The 25,686-nt window shown below is 37.5% G+C and overlaps 1 protein-coding gene across 2 annotated transcripts in view; it reads right to left on the bottom strand.

Moving 5' to 3' along the window:
• Nucleotides 1-18,669, bottom strand: part of DNAJC27 (DnaJ heat shock protein family (Hsp40) member C27) — a 38,688-nt gene extending 20,019 nt beyond the window's left edge. For both annotated transcript variants that reach the window (XM_042245872.2, XM_004005728.4), the window contains exons 1-3: nt 18,404-18,669; nt 8,706-8,788; nt 4,317-4,386 (exon numbers count right to left, since the gene is read on the bottom strand). In XM_042245872.2, coding sequence (XP_042101806.1) covers nt 4,317-4,386; nt 8,706-8,788; nt 18,404-18,490 — 240 coding nt within the window. In that variant the 5' untranslated portion in view covers nt 18,491-18,669. The remainder of the gene's footprint in view (nt 1-4,316; nt 4,387-8,705; nt 8,789-18,403) is intronic.
• Nucleotides 18,670-25,686: the final 7,017 nt, after the last annotated feature.

A 25,686-nucleotide genomic window follows, 5' to 3' on the forward strand; every position in this document is an offset into this window, starting at 1 on the left:
GGTTTTCTTTTCCTCATGTATCCAAAATTTAGAGCTGCAAAAGTACAACTTGGACCAATAAAAGCCTAACAAAAGGCTGCTCTCTTTAGTGAAAGACCAGGAACGACAAAGAACTTTACATGATAACCACTCTCCTCCAAACTGACACCTCAGGAAAACACTATCTATCTACCTGCACCTACTCAAGCAAAGGCACAGTGGAAATTTTAGAAAAACTAATTACTGAAAAAACAGAATGACTAAAATAAAAAGCTCAGGAGTTGTGATGAACAGCAGAATGGAGGAGATGGTGCAAAGAATCAGTGAAACAGAAGGGAAGATAATAAAAATTACCTAATCTGAACAATAGAGAGGAAATAAACTTTAAAAAAAAAAGAAAGAAAGAAAAGAAAAAAGGAAAAGAGCAGAGCCTTAGGAACCTGTGACACTATAACAAGATCAGAGTCCAGGAAGGAGAGGATAAATATGGTAGCACTGAAAAAGTACTAAAGAAATAATGGTTGAAAACTTCCCAAATTTGTCAAGAGATGGAAGCCTACAGATATAAGAAGCTGAGAAAACCCCAAACAGGAAAAACTCAAAGAAATCCATGCCAATAGACATCATAATTAAAACTCTAATAACTAAAGACAAAGGAAAAAAACCATGAAAGCAGTCAGAAGAAAAAAAAGAAAATGACATCTCTCTGAACCTATTGGTAATTAAGTTAACCTTCCCAATAAATCTTTCAGTCAGAAACCCCATTCTTCCCTGAGAGTGTTGAAATTGTTGGGGTTAAGAGGCTCAGGGAGTACAAGAGCTGGCATGAAAACAACAAATGATAAGGAAATATAAGTAAAGAAAAGGAAAATAATCATACGAGGAGAAATGATTCTTATATAACATGAAAGAACTTTTACACAGTTCAAGAGAAATTAGAGTAAACAGCAAAGTACGAAGTTTTCTGTGATATTTACTATTTTTCCCGCGAAATACAATGCTTAAAACACTGCTGCTTTCTTAACGCAGAGTTGAAACAATTTTACAGCAGAAATTTCTAAGCTTAAGATGAAATGGACCTGATCTTATATTAAAAAACCAGTGACGATGTTAAAAAAGCAAAGTGGGGGGAAAAGACATTTCAAATGACAGCAGATTTCTCAGCAGAAACCATGAGGCCAGAGGAAAGAAGCACACTATTTTTCAAATGCTGCAAAAAAAGAAAGAAGAAAAATTGTAACTGAGCAGAACCCCATGGAAGCATTTTCAGGACAGACTCCTCCCCCACATCCTCTGCTATAGCTCCTCTTTTAAATACCTAAATAATAGTATCTGATGCACACTTCCTGAGCTGTTTTACAGATGCTAAAACCACCACCAGTGGAAGAAATGAACTACTTAATGACCAAGAGCAAGAAGCACCCCCAGACCTACTGGTGCCTAAGGATAGAGAATGCCAACCCCTGCCTTGTTACTTCACCATCAACCAATCAGAGAATTGTGCAACAGCTGATGTCATACCCTGCAACCCTCCCTCCCTCACCTTTAAAAATGCTTTGAAAAACCCTTTAGGAATTTGGGGTTTTGTTCTGTGTTTTAGCAGTTCCCAGCTACTTGCTTGGCACTCTGCAATAAACACTGTACTTTCCTTCACCATAACCCATTGTCAGTAGAACTGAATTTACTGTGCAAGGGCAAGCGGACCCAAGTTTGGTCTGGTAACAATATCAACCCAGAATCCCATACCTGCAATAAAAAAAAAATTATTCAAGACCAAAGGGAAACCAAAACATTCAAGGAATGTTTGGAAAACTAAGAGAATCAAGGAAAACTAAGAGAATCTGTTGCCGCCAGACTTACACTAAAAGAATGGCTAAAGGAGTCTTCTAAATAGATGCAGCCTTGGAATGTTAGGGGAGGCACGCTAACTGAAAGCACCCACACTGGCCAGGTACCATAATAACCATTTGTGTGAGTTATTTCACAACAAGAGGTCCTAGTAAGGAACACGCAACTAACAAGCCACCACCTACTGGAAGAATTTGGGAAAGGTCAAAAGGAGACAACACGTGTCCTACTACCTCCCAGAATCCTTCTCGCTGGCATCCATTCTGGCTGAACAATGCATGCACCACCAGGAAGGACCCTGAATCAGAATGACTGGCTAAAGATAACCTGGAAACTAATCCGATCACCATAAAATCCAAGACTGCAGGCTATGTGGCAGAGCAGTCCTCCTGAGTTCCCCTACCCTATTGCTCTCCACCCAGGCACCCCTTCCCAGTACAGTCTCTTGCTTTGTCAGCACATGTGTCTCCTCAGTCAATTCCTTTCCAAGTGTTAGACAAGAGCCCCCTTTCGGGCCCTGGAAGGGGCCCCCCTTCCTGCAATAGGAACACAACAAAAGATGAAAGAATAGGGCAAGCAAAAATATGAGTGAATATAATATGCTTTCCTTGTCTCTCATTCTCTAAATTATGTTTGACAGTTAACCAAAAATTAAATACTACTGTGGTTCTCTTGTATGTAGACAAAATATTGAAGATAATTATAAATGGGAGAGGATAAAGGGACATAAAAGGAGGAACAGTTTCTACACCCCACTAAAATTGTTAAACTAATAACAGTAGACTGTGATAACATGTAGTGTAGTAGAGTGTCTACCAATAAAGCTATGCAGAAAGATTTACTCAAAAACACTATAGACAAATCAAAATGGAATTCCGAAAGCATTCAAGTAACCCATGGGAAGACAGGAAAAAGAAAGTAGAAATAAAAAATAGAAAACAAAAAATGAAATAGTAGACTTAAGCCCTAACATATCAATAATTACAGAAAAATAAATGGGCTAAGGACAAAAAATTGGCATAATACTTCAAAAAAAAATGACTGAACTATGTATTATCCTCTAAGAAAGTCACTTCAAATATAAAGATACAGGCAGGCTGAAAGTGCAAAGATAGAAAAAGATGTATCATGCAAATATTAATCAAAAGAAAGCAGAAATGTCTATATTAATATCAGATAAAATAGACATTAGGAAGAAAATTATCAGAGACACAGGCGGACAGTATACAATAACAACATTATATAATGAATACAAAGCAATCCTAAATGTATATGTACCAAACAAGATAGCTGCAAATATGTGAAGCAAAAACTGAAAAGAGAAATAGACAAATCCAGTTACAGCTGGAAACTTCAAAACCCCTCTTTTAGCAACTAACAGAACAAATAAACAGAAAAAAAGCAAGGATATAAAAGAATTCAACACAACTGACCAAAAGGATCTAATAAATATTTATAGAAAATTTTATCCATCAATAGCAGAATACACATTCTTTTTAAGCACCCACATAACGTTTACCAAGACAGGCCACATCCTGAGCCATGAAAAAAAACCTCAATAAAATTTAAAGAATTGAAATCATACAGTATGTTCTCTGATCACAGTATGTTCTCTGAAATCAAACTAGAAATCAGTAACAGAAAGATAACAGGAAAATTTCTAAACACTTGGAAACTAAACAACATACTTCTAAATAATCCATAGGTCAAACAGAAAATATCAAGGGAAATTTTGAAAAGAAGTGTATAAATGAAAATGAAAATACAACATACCAAAATTTGTGGGATACAGCTATGCAGTGCTGGGAGGAGAATTTATAATACCAAATTCATACATTAGAAAATATGAACATCTCAAATCAATAACCTAAGCTCTCTTCACTACAAGAAGAGTAGAATAAATCCATAGGAAGCAGAAGGAAGGAAATAATAAAGACAAAAGCAGAAATGAAATGGCCAAACTAGAAAGAGTAAAGAGACTCCTTATGGAAAAGGAAAAACAGAAGGGAGGAAAAGCAAAAGAGAATGGCCATGAGATTCACTCTGAGAGTACTGAGGACTGATAGGCAGATGAAAGGAAGTGAAGCTGCTTTAACTTCTGGGGAGAGAGGACACATGACTGAGGAGTGCCCTGGAAAATCCCTCTAGCATCCGGCTACGAAGGGTTCCCTTCTGAATTCCTAAGCCTCAGGATGAATGTAATTATCTTTTCGTGTTCTAGGCTAAGGCACAAGTGAAAAGCAACAATCTTTTTAAGGTTAAAATGTCTTATCTAAGTGTTTGAAAGATTAGCAACAAAATTTCCTACCACTATTTAAGGAGACAGTACGAAAGACCAACAGATGTCCATTAAGTTAAGGCACAAACACTGGCTAAATTTACCTATTTTTACACGTGAATTGAATATTGGTTGTTTTGATAATTCAGGAGCATTCCTTCAACCCATTGACAATACTGGATATAGGTTTTTCTCAAAAAGGCTTTCTTACCTCGTAGAAGAAGGGATCTCCAGCCATATCAAAGATGTTAACTTTGATTTCTCTGTCTCTGACTTGTACCCTGAAATGTTCAAATGAAAACAATCCCAAAGTGGGTCATGGCTTCTGTACTCATGTTAATATCATTTATGTTGCTTATGAATTTCAAAAGGTTATGTGTATGAAATTTAAAAGAGGCTTTTTTAGAACAAGTAGTCCCATTTAGCTTCACCTTACCACAACAGTTCAGTCTATACCCCGTACAAAACAAACGGTAGCTATTACTGTGCTGCTAAAACAAATTTATCTGGACAGTAGGAGCAAGATGAAGAAAAACAAAATGTTTTACTTCACTTAGTATGACATCTTAATTACTACTGGTTGTGCTTGTTACCATGCAGTACAATAAATGGTACAAATAAATAGTACAAAGTTGTATTACTATTTTAATGATGTTTTTTCAACTTTCTTATGATCTTCACTTGAGCAAGAATAACAGTCAATCTGTTTTCAGAAATTTGGAAGTAGAGAAAAGAAAAGGGAAATAACAACCATCCACATTAGAATTAACTACTGCTAACCTCATACCATTCTTGCTCCTAGTCCTTTTATTTTCTAGAGAAAAATCACTACTGGAAAATGAATCAATGAAACATTATAAATAACTCAAACACTAAAGAAAAGTACAAAGATGAAAGCTTAAAAGTAACCCCAAAGCCTACTACCCAGAAAGAAAAACCTTCATTAACAGATGAGCATCACTGTAGACTTCTTTTTTATATACAGATAAGAATGATAAACATCAATATTTTTTTACAAAATTGGGATTATATTAATTTAAAATAAAAGAAAATTTTAATTTTCACTGCGTTTAACAAAAGAAAGAAAAAGAAACTGAAGTAAATTGGGGGGAATTACTGAGTTTTAAATATAAATGTTCTTCATTACAGAAATAGCATTTCCTAAAAGATTCCTCTAAGGTTAAGAATAGAGATTATTAACAATAAATCAACAGATTAGAGTTCTGTTTTTTAAGTAACGTGCTTCAGACAGCATTGGTAGGACTCCCTCTGTGGACTACAAGGAAATAGCACGTACTCTCATTGTTTCTATATTACCTCCTACTTTGTTTATGATTATAATTCCCTGTCCAAGTTTATAACATGTACTTTCTATTCTGAAACCATAATTCCTACAGTTGTTTTATATTACTTGTATATTTAAATCAGACTAACCACTACTCATCGTGATTTCTTCAGTCCTGAATTCTCTGCCATATTTCATCAGTTCTAAGATGCACATTTGCTTTCATTTTGACAACTGTGAATTCAGGATCTGTCTCATAAAAGGATGTGAGAACAGCAAAACAAAACAAAATATTTAAGAGTTTGAGAGCTTCTGGAGAAGATCTTATATAACAACTCCTATCAGAAAGTTCTGTCACATAGCAGCTGACAAGGGATGGAACTGAAATTTATAAAATCAGGAAGAAACATAAATTATGTTTACAAATTGGAACTCAAAACAGGGCAGTTTACTTCAGAAGTCTGACAGAGGATATTACTTTAAGAAAAACGGTAATTCAATACCTCAAGCCAGTGCTCTCCTAAACTGTGGCCTGAAGACCACCTAAATCATAATTATGGAATGAGGGGGAGAGTGTTTATATTGTAGAGTCCTGTGCCCCACCTCAGCCCCAGTAAATCAGAATCTTACTGGATGAGGCTTGGGAATCTTCACTTTTACAGACTCTGCAAGTAGTTCTTAAGCATACTGTGATTTGAAGGATGGAGTGAGCTTCCATTGTTTTGACTGCTCAAAGAGTGTCTCTCCTCCTCCTGCCATCTGTGGTTTAAATGGGTTCTCCCATCTTCTTTTTTGATGCCACTCTGCTGGCCACAGCTAACAGAGCTGGGGAAAGATGCCTGTCACCACCTGAACAATCAAAACTTTCCCTGGGATTTTTATTTTTTTTTATTTTATTTTATTTTTTTTTATTTTTTTTTTTTATGTGATTGCAAATTTTATTTTATTTATTTATTTATTTTTTTAGTTTTTTATTTTTTAAATTTTAAAATCTTTAATTCTTACATGCATTCCCAAACATGAACCCCCCTCCCACCTCCCTCCCCATAACATCTTTCTGGGTCATCCCCATGCACCAGCCCCAAGCATGCTGCATCCTGCGTCAGACATAGACTGGCGATTCAATTCACATGATAGTATACATGTTAGAATGTCATTCTCCCAAATCATCCCACCCTCTCCCTCTCCCTCTGAGTCCAAAAGTCCGTTATACACATCTGTGTCTCTTTCCCTGTCTTGCATACAGGGTCGTCATTGCCATCTTCCTAAATTCCATATATATGTGTTAGTATACTGTATTGGTGTTTTTCTTTCTGGCTTACTTCACTCTGTATAATCGGCTCCAGTTTCATCCATCTCATCAGAACTGATTCAAATGAATTCTTTTTAATGGCTGAGTAATACTCCATTGTGTATATGTACCACAGCTTTCTTATCCATTCATCTGTTGATGGACTGGGATTTTTAAATTTGAGATTAGTTTTAGAAAGCCTGAGAAGTACTAGCAGCTGTGGAGAGGGAGCCAAAAGGTAGAGAGAGACATGTTGTGAAATCCCTCCCTAGTTCCAGGGATCTCTGAGACCCAGCTATATCCTCATGATTGGATTACGTGAATGGATCAATAGCATTTTTTTTCTCTCCTTTTTTTTTTTGACTTGAGTTAGGTTTCTGTCAACCATATCCTCTTCCTCACCAAAGGACAAAAAAAAATTTTCAACCAAAAACAGAGCATAATCAACACTCTGTATCTGCAGCACTCTGTATCTGCAAGTTCTGTATCCATAGATTCAACTGAACTTGGACCAAAAATATTCAGGGAAAAAAAAACCCTTAAAATTTCAAAAAGCAAAATTTGAATTTGCTGCAAAGTGGCAACTATTTACATAGCATTAACATTGTATTTACATTCTATTATGTATTATAGTTATATAGAGAAGATTTGAAGTATTGAGAGAATGTGTATAGTAAGTACTACACTATCTTCTATATAAGGGATTTGAACATTGGCAGGTTTTGGTATCCACAGGGGGTCCTGGAACCAATATTCCTCAGATAGTGAGATGACTATAGTCTATTGAATAAACCACAGCTCTATGGCATAACATGGTAACTCTCGCTTCTTAGGTAAATAAATTAGCTACTAATATGGACTCAAAACAAAACTGCCTTAAACAGGATATACTACCATATCACTGAAATCCTGTGCCCTGAAGTACAGATACCCCTCACCACTGTAGTTCTACCTTCTTGAATGTTGCCCTCATATTCTAATGTCGCAAACTTCCTCTTTAGCTGTATCTTACCTAACAATAATTATTTATTGAGTATGGACTGTATACTAGCACTGTACCAGGCACTTGGAGATTATTTATTCTAATAGCCTCTTGACACGGAGCTCATAATCTAGCAGGAGACATTAAACACATACAAATAATAAGACAAGACAATTTATGCTAACACCTATGAATAGCAGACAATTTTAATACAACTGTCATTTTCAACTAAAATGAGTCCTGACCGATAAAGGGGATGTTCAGAACGTCTCATGGGAACATGTATACTTTAGAGCTTGAGGAGATTGACAGGGGGAGAGATGAGGGGAAAGCACATTTCAGGCAGACAGAATGAAGGATGGCAGTGAGAAAGAAAAGTATGACTGCACGAATTCGGTGTGCATGGAGAGTTAAGTGTGCGAGAATGTAATGAGAGAGAAGGGAGGGGCGGGTTGGGGTCAGAATACTGGCCACTTGAATCTCCCTCTCTGGAGATGAGCTATCTACCTCCATTCTACTCTTCCATGGTGTATTTCCCTCCTAATGTGACTCTGTGTCCCCAAGCTCAACCCATCTTCAATCCACCTTCAAATAAATCCCCACTGATACCTAATTTCACTCTTCCCAGACCATTTTTGCTAGATTTCAAAAGGCTATAAAAAGATCACTAAAATGAAGTTCTCTGATAGAAAAATTTTCATAGAATATTTAAAATTCTTGGAGTAAATATTTCAAAATTCCCTAAAAACACACCTGCTAACAGGACCTGCTTACATAGACACATGCTTCCTGAAAAGCCACGTCTGCCAGTCAGGCTTTGTGCTGACTTGCCCATCACCAATCCCTACATCCCACTTAGAAGGCCTGGCGAACAGAACGTGCTCCATGATGCACGAATGACATGATCACTGCTGTCTGTAAAGGTCTCGTTCCTCTCTGTACCAACTTATCTTCAGAATTTCTATTTCAAGACAGATCAGTTTAGAGGGGTTCTGGATTTCTATGTGATTTACAAGCCCAAGGAAACAATGTATGTACTCACTTCGTGACTCCATAGTCAATTCCAATTGTTGCAAGGTATTTAGACACAAATCTCTTCTCACAGTATCGCTTTATAATACAGCTCTAAAAAGGTAAAAAAAAAAAAAAAAAAAAAGCTTTTAGTAAAGACACTCTGGAATCCATAAAAAATAAGCACATTTCTTCATTACGGTTTCTTCATCTACCCCTATGAGACAAAGCTTTTTCAAAAGCCGAAATTATAAAATAACTGAAACAAGTACTAAAGGTGAAGTTTTTAAAGAAAAATTATTTTAAAATTCTTCCCTTAATACCAAATATGGGTATGTTTTCAATTTAGTGCTCAATCCTTGTTCTCTCTTCTTTTGAAGACCTCTTCTACTCAATAATAACACCAACATACTTTTGATAATAACACCAAAATATCTATCTCGACCTCCCTCCCCAGACCAGATCCACATCTCCAAATATCTACTAGACTAATTTCTACTTAGATGTCCAACCATTCTACAAATTCCATGTGTCCAAATATGAACTAATCTTATACATAAAAACAGCAAACAGCTCATCCTGCTGACATCTGTTTCCGTTAATAATACCATTTTCCCAATTACAGAGGATTAAATTATTAAAGTCATATCTGACTCAGTTTTTCTAAATCTTCTTTTGACTGTTTCTTCGATCTTTCTCTTCGTTCTAATTCCCATTGATACCACTTTAGTTTAGGTCTTCATTATCTACTCCTGTACAACTACAGGAAATTTTTTATTGGTCTTTATGCCTCCTTTCCCTCCCAATTTCAACCAACACTGCATACCGCTAACATTATTTCACTTCTCTAACTAAAAATCTTCAGCAGCTTCTCACTGCCAAGAGTTCAACATCCGAACTCCTCTGTCCATTATTCAAGACTCTCTATAATCTGACCCTAATCTGTCTTTTGTCTAAACTCTTTTAATATAAATCCTCCATTTCTGTCAAACTCCAGGCCTGACTTCCTGACTCTTGTCATTACTTTCCTTCCTATTTGGAAGGAGCTTTCTCCCTTCTTTCCAAATCTTACTTATCCCTAAGCACTCTGGTTATAAGAGATCTTGCCTACATCTGAACTCCTCCAACATAAACTACATGTGTATATAGATGTATATATAAATATATATTGCCGGGGTCCAGCCCCGGTGGATCCAGGGTGATTCGAAGGTGGGGACGGAGTTGGCATCTTTGGAAAAATACATATTTAATCACAGATATAGAGAGATTACAAATGGATAGTGTAGTAGGAAGATCAGTGGAGAAAAAGAGGCTGAATAACTTAGATTACGTGGAATAGCATCCATGCTCCAGATGGGAATTCAGCCAGAAAAACGGGAGCAAGAAAGAAGCGACATGGGGGAATCAGTCTTTCCGGAACTGATCCAATTTCTTTATTTTTGGGTTTGATTATATACCTTTTGTTACACATAGGGATGAATACAGAGTCACGCGGGGGTCAGCAGTCCTGACCTTTATCAAAATCAGGTGCTTCACATAACTGTATAAAAAAAAGGTCTTAGGGATATTACATCATCTTCTGGCCATGAGTGAGACCTGCTGACATTTTATGATCCTTTCTTTCTGATAACCAAAAAACTTATTTCTTCCAAGGGTGTTTTTTCTTAAACCAGGAACCACCCTCCAAATAAAGTTGCATTCCTATAGGGTGAGGGTGTAGTGAGTTACAATCAAGAAAGGAATTTATTTAACCCAAGGTTAACAGGATTAATCTTAAAGGTTAATACTTATTTCTCCTATATGCTTAAAGGTTAATACTTATTTCTCCTATATGCTAGTTATATTCATCATAAGGGTAGGGAACATGGAGATTTAGCAGCAAACATCAGCCCAACAAATGAAAATCCTTTCACCAATGCTCCCCTTAAGATCTATTTAGTCTTAAGATATGATAAAGTTACATTTTTACATAGCAAGGACACAGTGATTTATAACAAAGTATAGTGATCTATTACAAAAGAGAAAATCCATTAACTCAAAAAGTCTAGTATTGCTAACATCAAAAACTATCATATTTCCTTTTCTATAGTCCAAATACATTGATTAATATATTCCCAGGTGCCTAAGGATATGGAGGCCTGGCGGCAATCATTGACTCAATAAGAAGAAAAAGTCCTATGCTAATTAAGACTCTCAAAATACTCCAAAACTCTCTGTGCTGTTTATGGTTAAGAGGTAGTAAACAATCATGTGGCAGGAATATGGATAATCCTGTCACACAAGCTAGTCTGTCAGCAGAGAGGTTTGACCTGAGACATTCTTGTCCCACCCAGAGCAGGGAATTAGCAGCAATTATTGACACAACAAATGAAAAACCCTTCACCAATATAATTCCTAACCAACCCATTATACTAATAATTTCCAACTCCCCAAAAGAATTTGCCTTTAGTAAGTCTAAAACATCTCGTGCCTCTCAGATTGGGAGGCTATAAACAATCACATGTGGCCGGACCAACCTATACAGGCAGGCTAGACAACCTTCAGAGGAGTCCATAAGCTGAAACACTCTTGTCACGCCCAGGAATTTTTATTGCCTTGGAGCTGCGCGTTTACTCCTTCTCCAAGAGAAACGGTTATGGGGGAGAGCCCCCTGTAAAGTCAGAGGTGTAGGTGAGAGCATAAAACAGACTCTGGTTTTGGGGTTAGATGCTCGGGAACAGTGGGTTTCCTGAGGCTTGATCACGCCTTTGCCTATGCCAAGCCTCCTTCCTCATGACCTTTGCCATGGGCAGAGTTCCTCAGGCTGGCATAATATACAATGTTTTTGTTATCATTCACTGCCTTGTTATCTTTTGCCTGTACATAATTTTATCTCTTCAGCTAGACAGTAAACTACTTGAAGGCAGGCACCTTCAAGTATTTTACTCCTTTTATCTTGCATATTCATATCTGAGTGATTAGCTCAGTACCAATGAAAGAGCGATTTAAAATGACTTGTACATTAATAGCAATCCCTAGCACTTATGAAACATAATTTACTTGATGCACTGGTGATGAAGCTTATTCTGCTCACTTTCCTGATGAACCTCAATCTAAATTAAATAGGACAGCTGCTTTAAAAAGTACTTAATAAGCTCACTGGGAACCGAAGGAAAAACTTCTTTGGAATGACTACTGCTAAGAAGCTACACTTTAAAAAACACTTTATAGCTTGAAAGCACTTTTCAAATGTTTTCTCTCACAATATCGTAGAAAAATAAATACAGCCTTTTTCTAAATTATTCATGAGATTAAGGGACCTGCAAGTCCTTTAACTCCAGTAGACAATTTAAACACTAGTCCTAAGTATTCAAAGAGATACAAATTTAATTAATAGTATGAATAACCACTCCCTATAAAGAAACAGGGTTTCTGGGCCTTAGGATCTTACAAGCTAAGTTAAATAACATAAATATAGAGAGAGTTTTTTGCATTCTCTATTCCTCTTAAGTAGATTCTTAGGCACTTTTCTTTTTAAAAGCAGTTTCAATTAAAATCTTAAGGTTTGAATCTTTTTTTCTCCCTAATTTCAGTTCAGTTGCTCAGCTGTGTCCAACTCTTTGCGATACCATGGACTGCAGCACACCAGGCCTCACTGTCCATCACCAGCTCCCACAGCTTGCTTAAACTCTTGTCCATTGACTCGGTGATGCCATCCAACCAACTCATCCTCTGTTGTCCCCTTCTCCCACCTTCAGTCTTTACCAGCATCAGGGTCTTTTCCAATGAGTCAGTTCTTTGCATCAGGTGGCTAAAGGATTAGAGCTTCAGCTTCACCATCAGTCCTCCCAGTGGATATTCAGGACTGATTTCCTTCAGGATTGATTGGTTTTCTCCTTGCAGTCCAAGGGACTCTGAAGAGCTTTTAACACCACAGTTCAAAAGCATCAATTCTTTGGTGCTCAGCTTTCTTTATGGTCGAACTCTCACATCCATATATGACTACTGGAAAAGCCATAGCTTTGACTAGACAGACCTTTGTCAGTAAAGTAATGTCTCTGCATTTTAATATGCTGTCTAGGCTGGTCATAGCTTTTCTTCCAAAGAGCAAGCGTCTTTTAATTTCACAGCTGCAGTCACCATCTGCAGTGATTTTGGAGCCCAAGAAAATAAAGTCTGTCACTGTTTCCATTGTTTTCCCATCTATTTAGCATGAAATGATGGGACCAGATGCCATGATCTTACTTTTTGAATGGTGAGTTTTAAACCAGCTCTTTCACTCTCCTCTTTCACTTTCATCAAGAGGCTCTTTAGTTCCTCTTCATTTTCTGCCATTAGGGTGGTGTCATCTGCATATCTGAGGTTATTGATATTTCTCCCTGCAATCTTGATTCCAGCTTGTGCTTCATCCAGCCCGACATTTTGCATGATATACTCTGCCTATAAGTTAAATAAACAGGGTGACAATATACAGCCTTGACCTACTCCATTCCCAATTTGGAACCAGTTTGTTGTTCCATGTCCAGTTCTGTTGCTTCTTGAACTGCATATAGATTTCTCAGGAGGCAGGTGATAGAATTATTCTAAAATTCATATGAAAGAACAGCTATCTGAGAAGAACTAATTGAAATATAAAAAACAAGAAAGGGACAGGGCAGTAGAAAGAGGTGAGAATTTGCATTGACAGGTATTAAAACATAGTTTGAAATCAATTGAGAGGGTCTTATATTGGCATAAGAATAGACAAGTAGATTAGTAGAAAAGAACAGAGAGCTCAGAAATAGATCCCATTATACATGAAAAATTTAAAAGTGACAAAAGTGATAATTACAGGTGAATTTGTGATTCAAGTATTTCAGAATAAAACAATAAAAATTTCAGAAGAAAATACACAATATATGTAGAACATCTGAAAACCTTTTCAACCAAGACAGAAAACCCAGAAACCATTATTAAAAAAAAAAAAAAAAACAGAAAAGCATAGTCAAAGCATCTTGAAAAAGAACAAAGCTGGAGGTATACCCTCTGATTTCAAACTATAGTACAAAATGGCAGTAATCAGAACAGTAGGATATTGACACAAAAACAGATACATAGATCAATGGAACAGAACAGACAACCTAGACACAAACCTACAGTTAGATGGTCAATCAATGACAAAGAAGCAATAATATATAATGGGAAAACACACCACTTTTAATAAATGGTGTTGGGAAAACTAGACAGCTATATGTAAAAGAATCAACTGAACTACTTTCTCACACCATACATAAAAACACACCACTAATCATAAGGGAAATGCAAATTAAAACTACAATGAGATACCACCTTACACTAGTAAGAATGGCTAGTCATCAAAAACACAATTAATAACAAGTGTTAGGACGTGGAGAAAAGGGATCCTTGTGCAACACTGGTGGGACTGTAAACTGGTGCAGTCACAATGGAACACACTGTATGAAGGTTTGGCAAAAAAATAAAAATAGGACAACCATATGATCCAGCAGTTTCACTTCTGGGTACTTACCTGAAGCAAACAAAAATGCCAATTCAAAAAGATATATGAACTCTGATGTTCACTGCAGCATTATTTACAATAGCTAAGATATGGAAGCAACCTAAGTGTTCATCCATAGATGAATGGATAAAGAAGATATGGTATAAATATATATTTTATATATATGCACATAATGGACTATTACTGTTATTTTTTAAATAAATTTTTAATTTTTATTTTTTTCATTTTAAAAATGAAACCTTATCATTTGTGAAAACATGAACGAAATTTAGAGGGTATTATGCTTAGTGAAATAAGTCAAAGAAAGACAAATGCCATATGACCTCACTTATATGTGGAACTTAACAAACAAAACAAAAACAGACTCAGATATGGAGAACAAATGGGTGGTTGCCAGAAGGGGTAGGGGATGGGGAAGTGAAATAGGTAAACAGGAATAAGAGGTACAAACCTCCAGTTATAAAAGAAGTAAGCCACTAGAATGTATTATACAGCATGAAGAATATAGCCAATAATATTATTGCATAACTTCATATGAGGACAGCTGGTTGCTAGACTTGTGATGATCATTTCATAATGTATGTAAATGTCAAATCACTGTGTAACATACCCGGAGCTAACATAATATTGTACATCAACTATATTTCAATTTTTAAAAAGATGGGCATAATTGAGTATATACAAATAATAATGAAAGCAATTGTATGGCAAAACACCAAGTATTAAAAGAACATATCTGGGGCAAATATTTGTAACTCATACAGCTGGCAAAAAGTTAATAACTCTAACATCCTCAAACCAGAAAAACTGGTAAGAAAGACACATCGTCTAACAGAAAAAGGGTTTAGAATATAAACAAATTATTATGATTAACTTCTTAATGTTGAACCAAGTTTGCATTCCGGGAATAAATCCTACTTGCTAATAGTAAAATTTTTGATATGCTGCTGAATTCTATTCATGGATATTTAGGAATTATGCATTTGTATGCATATATGAAAATAGTATATATACTCTTCTTTATTGAGATTATATCAAGTTTTGCTATTTAAGTCACCATGACTTTATATAAATAAACTGGAGTGCTGTTCATCTTTTTGTTTGCCTTGGAATAACTTAAGTAACTGAAATTATATGTTATTTAAAGCTTAAATAAAACTTTTCATGAAGCCATCTGATCCTGATACCTTTTTGGATAGTAAATCTTTTAATTGCTTTTTCCAAATTTTTGTGTGAATGGTCACTTGGGTGTTCTACTTCCTTTTGAGTCAATTTTGGTAATTTATATTTTGCTAAGAAATTCTCCATTTTCTCTGTATTTTGAAATATGTTCCCACAGAACTGAATATATGCAGTATTCTTTAATCTTTCTTTTAATTTCATCCAGAATGTGATTTTCAGTACTAATCTTGTAATTTTTTGCTTTCTCTATTTTTCTTAAAATAAATTTTAGGCATTTTTCTTTTTCATTAACCTTTCCAGGGAATTCTTTCTCTCATATTTGGTGCCCTTTTTCTTCTGTCTTAAGTTTAAGTTCCTTTATTTTTGAAAATTCAGTCATACCATACCATAATGTTCATACTTTTAAGGTATACAATTCAGTGGTTCCAAGCATATTCACAAAGTTGTACAACTACTAAATTCTTTTAGTTTTTAATGTCTCCTTTTTAGAAATGAGTTAGATAATTCATTTTCCTTTCAGGATTGCTTTCAATTTGCCCTGAAGATTTTGGCATGGATTCTCTCCTTTATTAGTTTCTAGTTATTTTGTCATTTGCTTTGATTTGTCCTTTGAGCCAAGGATTATTTACTAGGGCATGTCTTTTTAACCTTAAATTATTTATTTGTATATCTTCCTACGTTTTCTAAATTCTTTAAAATGAGTATGTTTTACTTTTATAACTAAGGCAAACATTTTTTTTCAAACATTTTTTAATTGCACTTAAATATTTCATCTATAAAAAAATTATTTTTGAGAAAGGCATTCAAAAGGAATCCACTCTACGACCAAACAGTAAATAGTTGTAACAAAAGTATTATTAAATGCCCATACTTTCCCAGTTTAACTATTTTTGTTGTAAACTGAATTCCCTTATACATTTGATTTATTTCTGGACTCCAGTCTGTTTCACTAATGTCTCTGTATTTACTTTCCAGTATCAATAGGAAAAGCTTAGTAACTTTAAAATATGTTTTAATATCTGATAGTGTTAGTTTCCTCTCATTTCTTCTCCTCAATTTTCTTGGTTAGTCTCATGTTTAATTTTTCATAAGGATTTTTAGTACCTTTTATTATTATTATATTACCTTATATTATTATTGTTTTCTGAAGAAAACAACTACTGATGTTTTAACTATAACTGAGTGACATTTGTAGATTATTTTAAAGAACTGACATCTCCAAAATATTGGAGTGATCCTAATTAAGAGGACACATACCTTTCCACTTATCTAAGTAATTGCATGTCTCTATAGAAATGTTTCTTTATAACAGGTCCTAGGACCTACCTATATCTTCTGAAGTTTAAGCCTGGGCACTTTATTTTGGTCATTATTGTAAATTAAAACAGTTTTTCAATTATATAGTCCAAAAATTATAATTCTGATACAGTAAAGCTGTAAGTTTTTATATATTAATTTTGTCTCATTGTTTCTAATAGGTTTTCAGTTAATTCTCTTTGGGTTTTCAGATAAACAATCATATCATTAACATATAATGGCAATTTTGCTTTCTCCTTTTCAGCATTTCAAACATTATTTCTTTCTCCCTAACTGCACTGGTTAATAAATCTAGAACTGTATTACATGAACGTGGTTGACACTGGACATTTTAAGCTATTTCTAAAGTTGAATCATTAAGCACAGGAAAATTTTAAAAGTGAGCATGCTCACTTAGCTAGTTTAGTATTTAGTATATGACCTTCTAGAGGTCTTTCTTTTCTTTTCAATGCCTGGCACATAGTTTACATTCAGTAATCACTGACTTTCAGCTATGTTACTACATACATATACATAGATATATAAACAATACAAAATAATACTAAATGGAAAGAAAAGACACTAATAAACATTTACTGAGCATCAACTACGTGCAGGTCTTTGGCATAAACACTCCCATTAACAGCTCTCTGGGCATGTAGATCCTACTAGGAGTTGATTTTGACAGCAAATAATGATTGGAAAGGGGGGCTTCCCGGTTGCTCAGTGGTAAAGTATCTGCTGGCAATGCAGGAGATGCGGGTGCGATCCCTGGGTTAGGAAGATCCCCTGGAAAGGGAAATTGAGGGAAATACTCAATCTAGTATGCTTGCCTTGGAAATCCCACGGACAGAGGAGCCTGGCGGGCTACAGTCCATGGGGTCGCAAAAGTCTTGGTGACTAAACAATGATGGAAAGAACATTGCAATGGAAGTGTGAAGACCCAGGTTCTAATTCTGTCTCAGTCACTGATTTGATGACCTTGGAAGGTTCTTAACTAACAGCTTCCACTCACCCTGAAGAAGAGACAATTTGGATGAAGAAGAGGCGGTCTTAGAATTCACGTGGGGATAAAGACCTCCGTTCACCTCTTGCCCTCCCTACCCCCAATACTACGGGAGAGTTTAGAGCTGATAGCCAGTAGACGCACCATAGAAAAAGACAGTGGATCTAAGACTTCTTTGCGATAATGCATGTGGTGACACTATCAGAGATAAACACAAAACAAAATAGAGCAAGTTCCTTGACATCCACTGCACCTCCCTGTGAAACACTTCAGCATCAGTTACGCTCTCTTACAAATGAAATGTAGATTCTGGGCTCCACATCTACAGAGTAAATTTTACAAATCCCCATCCTCACACACAGCCCAGTAAGTTATCAGCTCCTATGCTCTGCTGGGGTAACTAAACTTTTATTCTCCACCTCAAAGTCCTGTACGGGTCACCCAGAACGCAGATATGTTGTCCAAGCAGACGATCTGACATGAGGACCTAGGCCTCCTCTCTCTTTGGGATGTAGTCAACGGTTAGAGGCCACTCGAGACACTTTCTTAGGTGTCAGAGCGGGGCAACCCAAAGGTCAAAAAGGTCAGGAGAGTTTTTCCCCGTGGAGCCATATCCCTCCGGAGACCCAGGCCTGCTCAGGGGCGGGGAGGAGGCCGGGCGACCAGGCTGTTGAGTGGCCGCCCTGCCAGCCAATCGGCACGTCGTTCCGCCGCGCTGTGGTCCCGCCCCTCCCAGCGCGGTACTCACTTTTCCCACTCCGGCGTTGCCCATGGAGATGACTTTGATGCGCAGGGACTTGCCAGGCTCCTTCCGCTTCGGCATGCTGGCCTCCATGGCCCTCGCTCTCTCGGGGCCAGCAGCCTCGGTCTCTGCTTGTTCACCACACTGGCCCGTCCCTCAGGCTTCCTCGTCCAATGGCGGGACCGCTGCTCTCGTCACCGCCCCGGCTCCGCGGCTCGCCATCCCCGCCGCTACCTGGCAGCGGGCGCTGGCGGTTGGGAGGGTAGGGAACTGGGGGAGGGAGAAGAGAGTCTCGCGATGCTAGCAAGGGGCCGCGTGACGTCATCACCAGGCCCCAGAGCTGAGGCTGCTCCCTAGGGTCGCGCGATCTGGCCCGGCAGCGTCCCTAGGCAGGAAGGCGGCCTCGCGGGAGGTGGCGGAGTTTTACACTTCATGGAGCATGCGACCTTGTGCCCAGGGTGGGGTTCAGGACCTAGAAATTTGTTAGGTTCGTAGCCGAGTGTTAGAAATTTATTGACTGTTGAAGGCAGATTCCCAGGCTGGAAGTAGCTGAAATTACGGATTAGTTCAAGGTCCATCGGTGCGGATATACCAAGTAGACCACGGTCCGTTTTGGTGTACTTTTTGTGGAGTCTTCAGTACCCATGGGCGCATCCACTGACCCCCTCTTCCAATATTATGTTTCCCTCGGGGTCCCTATTATGTACTTCTAGCCTGCAGGTGGAACGTTCAGATTAGACCTTTTTTACACTTTCACTTCTGTCAAGGTGTGTGTGATTGTAGCTGTGAGCTCAGTTTGTCTCGTTACCCTGCTACTCATCCACATTTACCCCCATCTTGTTCTCACCTTTAGCTGAAAATATAACAAGAAAATAATAATTCTGAGATAACCACTTTTCTCATTCCAAGCGATGAGACGGAAAGCATCTTCTTCTTTTTTTTTTTTTTTTTTTCGGAAAGCATCTTCTAGAATAGAAAACAGTTTGAGCAACTGTCGCTTTTTGGGTCAATATATTTAGCTACAGAAGAAGAATAGAATTTGACAAAAGTTTGTTTAGTGCCCTGAAAAAGAATGGCTGCCACTTTCCCACTAAATTATGAGGGGGAAGGTAGCATTGCTTCTGTTCACACATAGCTATAAACGTTTTAAATACATTACAGGAAGATAGTGACAAGGCTCAAAGTTTTGTAACAGTTATTTTAAGTTAGATTTTTCAAGTATTTTAATGTTAAAATTTAATTTTGAAACATTAAATGCTTATTAAGAAAAAAAAGCTTATTTTGGATTGTTTCCATAGTAAACAAGTAATGTAACTTAGTTCGATGAAGTTTCTAAAATTCTTTGCAATTATGAAATATAAGTCCTGATTAGAATTTTGATAGTTTAAAGCTTAAAAGAATTGGATTTATACTGATTTTTCCAGACCTCCATGAATATTTTCCATTTTCATGCTGATCTCTCAGTATGATTTGATAAATCAATAAACATCTGTTTCTTTTATTTCCTCTTTTTTAATTTATTTTTTTATTGGAGGAAAATTGCTTTACAATGTTGTGTTGGTTTCTGCCATACTGACCAGTCTAATAGAACTGATACTGTGGAAGTATAATTGCAAAACGTCAAATCTTCAACTATTAAAGACATTAGGTATAATACTGTTGAGCATGAGAGCAGTGAAATGTGCTAAAGATGAAAATTTATTATCATTTCTTCATATTGATGTTTTCAAGGTTTGAATATGTATAGCCGTATTGTTTACTAGTTGTGTTAAATTAGTTTAAAGCAGAAAAAGCAAGAAAGTTAGCTTTCTCTTCCAGTCTAAGATAAAAAGAGCAAAGAGAAGTATGTTAACTGTGTATGGAGCTGGAAGATATAGTATGGGGATTAGAAATTGAGCTCCGGAGTCAGCCCTCTTAATCCTTAATGTTGGCATGACATGGGTGTGTAGTGGCAGTCAGGGCTGCCCATGAAGTAAATGGTAATCCCCAATAAACAACAGTGGTATGCTTTCATTTACTCATATTTTTTATGTTTTATCTGTTACAAAAGATTCTACATTTTTTTTATTAATTAACTTTTATTTTTGGTTGCACTGGGTCTTCATTGCTGTGTGGAGGCTCTCTCTAGTTGTGGAGAGCAGGGACTAGTCTCTAGATGTGCGGGCCCCTCATTGCAGTGGCCTCCCTTGTCGCAGAGCACAGGCCCCAGGCGCTCCAGCTTCAGTAAATGCGGCACACAGGCTCAGCAGTTACAGTTCAAGGGCCCTAGCGCGTGGGCTCAGGGGTTGTGGCACACAGGCTTAGTTGCCCTTCAGCATGTGGAATCTTCTGGACCAAGTATCTAGCCAGTGTCCCCTGTATTGGCAGGCAGATTCTTATCCACTGGACCACCAGGGAAGTCCAGATTCTATGTATTTATTCTTTAAAATAAACTATGAAGTATGTCAGACATACTTAAAGATATGAATGATTAATGTATATCTGTGTAGTGTCCACCACTTACCTTAGGAAATAAAACATCTGCAATAGTGTATGTACTCTTCCCCAAATGTACATCCCTCTTCCCACTCTACGAAACGTTACAACTATTTGAATTGGCGCTTCTAATTTCCAGGCATTTAAATATTGTTTTACTATATATGTATATACACCCTGAAATATGGTATTGTATTGCATCTTTTAGAAATCTTTATTTTGAAAGAATTTCAAGAATAGTGGGGAAAAAATCTTGTAAACCCTTTATCCAGATTCCTTGTTAATATTTTGCTCATTTCCTATATCAGTTGTGCTCACTAACTAGGTGTGCACAAATATACACACAATTTGTCTAAATCGTTTGACAGTAGTTTGCAGATGTCTTTCTTTATTCATAAACACTTTGATGTGCATTTCCTAAATAACAAGGACTTTCTCTTACATAGCAACAGCATATTTATCAACTGGAGGAAACGTAACATTAACACAAAACCATCGTCTAATCCTGTGGTTCCCAAACTATGCACTGGGTGCCCCACAGCACCACGGTGAATTCATAGAGGGTATCTGTGTGATATTTTATTAATACATTCTGAACTTTCAAAAGGCAAGCAAAACTACTCACTTGAGGTTATGCACAGCTTTAACATTAGATGGCGCCATGTTTCTTGGAAATATCATATACTTGGGACGCTGGGTTTTTTTCAGTGTTTGTGATAAAAAGTACAGTGCAAAAATCAATGAGAACAGGAAGTGAGGGTGGTCTTACCCAAACTGAGTCCAAGATTTGAGAAGTTGTGCAGTGCACAATAGCTGCCTAAATCCCATTAGTAAATAATTGTGGTTATTTAAGACTGAAATAAAAATGCCATTTTTCTTTCAGTTTATGTGTAATATTTTTTTCAAATGGCAACTAAATTGTTAGAGCATAAATATTTAATAAGTTGTTTGGAACTAGATTTTTCTTTTTTTTGGCCAAGGAACACCATGAAAAAATTACTGAGACACTGAGGGCACCTTGAACCAAGAACATGTGGGAAATTTTGATCAAACTCAAAAATCCTTATTCAGATTTTACCATTTACTCTAATAGTATTTTCTGTAACCACGTTTTTTACCCCTGGTCTGGAGCCTAATCCAGCATCATTTAGTTGTCATATATCTTCAGTCTTTTTTAAATCTGAATTTATTTTTAGAATATCCCTCAATTTATGTTTGGTGTATTCTTGTGATTAGATTCAGTTGTTTTTAAGATAGGGAAATTAATCTCCCTGGGCCAGACCTCAGGTTGTTAAAGTGAAAGTTGCTTAGTTGTGTCTGACTCTTTGTGACCCCATGGGCTATACAGTCCATGGAATTCTCCAGGCCAGAATACTGGAGTGAGTAACCTTTCCCTTCTCCAGGGAATCTTCCCAACCCAGGGATGGAACCCAGGTCTCTCACATTGCAGGCGGATTCTTTACCAGCTGAGCCACAAGAGAAGCCCTTGTTAAGGGAAGGTTGCTAACGAAAGTTCTTAAATGGGACGAGCTTTTTTCTGGTGAGAGGTATTCAGAGAGTGAAAAATATTCAGTGTGAGGGAGGTTCTCCATTGCTGGCTTTGAAGATGGAAGGGGCTACATAACAAAGACCTTAGTGGACTCTCAGAGCTGAGAGGGAATCCCTATAGCTAGCAAGAAAACGGGCACCTCAATCCTACCACCTCAAGTAAATGAATTCTGCCAAAAACCTGCATAAGATGCGAAGGAACTCTTGAGTTGCAGGTGAGGACACAGCTATCTGTCACCCTAATTGCAGCCTTGTGAGATTTCTGATCCAGAGAACAAGGTACTCCTTGCCGGCATTTCTGACCTACAGAACTGTGAGATATTAAATGTTTGAAGCTGTTGTTATATAGCAACAGAAAACTAATACACATACTGAATAATTTTCTATTAGATTCAATTTATTGAGAAGCTCTCTTTCTAGTTTGGCAGTGAAAATCTCTATAGACCAAGTCTCCCGCTGATAACTATAAACTCTGAAAGAAATGCAGAACAATGACCTGGGGATTCAGAAGGGTAATATAATAATCAGGAAGATGATGGAGAGGAGTAAAAAAAACTTAGAGAAGCATCTGGCATGGAATGAGTTTCTCCTGAGCAATACAAGGACCTGGGAAGGTACTCTGACTAGCCCCTTCTGTTTTACATGTGAGTTCCAAGATTTTAGTTCTAAGCATGCACTGCGCTCCATCAGAGGACAGACAGCTACAGCCTCATCCTACTATCATCCATAGGACTGTGTGACTGAAACAATATTTCCTATCCCATAGGGTATACGTGCAAGATTTACCATTCTGATCATTTTAAAGTATACAGTTCAGTGGCATTAAGTGCATTCACACTGTATGCAGCCATTACTACAATCCACCTCCCGATCTTTTTTATCTTTCCAAACTGAAATTCTGTCCCCATTAAATATCAGTTTCCCCTCCTCTTTCCCGCTGCTCCTGGCAACCACCATTCTCCTTCTGTCCTTATGCATTTGACTACTCTTGGCACCTCATTTGAGTGGAATCGCACAGTATTTGTCCTTTTCTGACTGGCTTATTTCACTTAGCATAATGTCTTCAAGGTTCCTATATAATATTCTTATAATGGGACTGCCATTTCTCCCCTTGAGAGGTGTTGCTGGGGATGTCTACGTCTTCTTTCCCTTGAATCTGGGTGGCTTTATGACTGGGGTATAAGTGATGTTAATGACATTTTCAAAGCTAGATAATAGAAAGCAGTGTGATTTTCTTCTAGTTCTCTTGGAATGCTCACTTTTGGAATTCTAATTGTTAAGAAGCCCCCATAGACAGGAGATGAGGCACCCCACCCCCATCCACAGCCACAGTTGAGCTCCCATATGACAGCTCACACCAATTTGCCAGCCATGGGATCAAGCCATCTTGAAAGTGCCAAACCAATGAAGCAAGGATGCCAACAGGAAGTGGAATGTAGCGAGGAGTTTGTGGCAAGTGATACTCAGTGACAGACAGGGAGAAAATTGCCTTGGCTTCACCAATGAATTTGAACTCAGAGCAAAGTGCAGATTTCTTGAGAGACATTCTAGGGTGCCAGGTGAATTACTAGAGTGAAAGAGCTCAAATGCCATCTTCCTCCCATTCTTTGAATGCCGAGTTCATTTGAACCTCACGGACATTTTATTGTTTGTTTTTAATTTTTGGACATGCCGTGTGGCATCTGAGGTCTTAGTTCCCTGACCAGGCATCAAACCCGCACACCCTACAGGGGAAGCATGGAGTCTTAACCACTGGACCACCAGGGAAGTCCCTGAATCTCATGGGCTTTGTGTTTCGTTTCCCTCTGCCTAAAACGCTCTTCCCCAGATTTCTGGGTGCTCCAGCCATAATGATCTGGTTACCAGGGAGAAGAGATTTTGGCACAAACCAAAGTTTCTATTTGCATATCTAGTTGCAGTTAATGGCATCCAATAGCCTGATAGAAAGTTTAAGAAAGAAAGAGGGAAGAGAAGCGGGAAGAAGGAAGTGACAGGAAATAGAATGAAAGAAAGAAGGAAGTCTCTACATTTCTGCTTTTTACCCAGCTCTCTCAGATCTTTACCTCAACATACCCTTCAGCAGGGATGTTGACAGAATTTGTGAATAATCGTAAAAAGTAGGAACTATGCTGAGTCTGTAGACAATAGAAAGAAGGCTTAAAGTGATTTGTCTGCTGATGACTAGTCATGCCTATTAGCAGCTTAATGCAACTCTTAACATTTTACAGGAAAAGTCTACCATAGTATTTACATTCAGGGGCTTCCCTGGTGGTCCAGTGGGTTAAGATACTGCCTTTGAATTACAGAGAGCGTGGGTTCTATCCTTGGGGTTGGGGAATTAAGGCCCTACATGCCATGCAGCACTTTACTTATGTTCACATTTCTTTGGGGTTGAATTCTTTTGTCATAGGGCATGTAGGTGCTACCAAATAGTTTTCCAAAGTGGCTTTATCAATTTACATTCCCATCAACAGGGAATGAGCATTCCAATTGTTCCAAATTCTCCGTAGTCTTCAACTTTGTCAGTCTTTTCATGCCAGCCTTCCTTATAGGCTTGTAGTAGCGTCTAATGGTCATTTGTTATCCCTGATGACTAATGAGATTGGGTGACTTCATATATTCATAAGCCATTTTCTCTTACATGAAGTACTTGTTCAATTATCTCATCCAATGTTTTATTGAGTTTATTTATTCTTATTGACTTGTAAGAATTCTTTTTATGTTCTAGATATATATATATTCTTTATCAGCTATATGTTCCTGGCATAGGAGTATTTATAGCAGTACTATTAGTCAAAAACTGGAAACAACTCATTTGTCCAGCAGTGGCAGAATGGATAAATAAACTGTGGCAGATTCTTACAATGGAATACTATATTTTCCCTATATAATACTATACTACTGCTATGACTTGCATAAATATAATGTTGAATTAAAGAAACGAGATATAGAGGAGTATGTACTAGATGATTCCAACTATGCCTCGTAGCTCAGTCGATAAAGAATCTACCTGCAATGCAGGAGACCTGAGTTCAATTCCCGGCTTGGGAAGATCCCCTGGCAAAGGAAATGGCAACCCACTCCAGTATTCTTGCCTGGAGAATCCCATGGACAGAGGAGTCTGGCAGACCACAGTCTATGGGGTCGCAAGAGTCAGACACGACTGAGTGACTAGACATACGCACAAAAACAGATAAAACTAATCTATGGTGTTAGGAGTCACGATTCTGGTTATTTGGGGGCTTAGTGAATGAATTGGGGCGTAA

This window comes from Ovis aries, chromosome 3, assembly GCF_016772045.2.
Source record: "Ovis aries strain OAR_USU_Benz2616 breed Rambouillet chromosome 3, ARS-UI_Ramb_v3.0, whole genome shotgun sequence".
Classification (NCBI taxonomy): domain Eukaryota; kingdom Metazoa; phylum Chordata; class Mammalia; order Artiodactyla; family Bovidae; genus Ovis; species Ovis aries.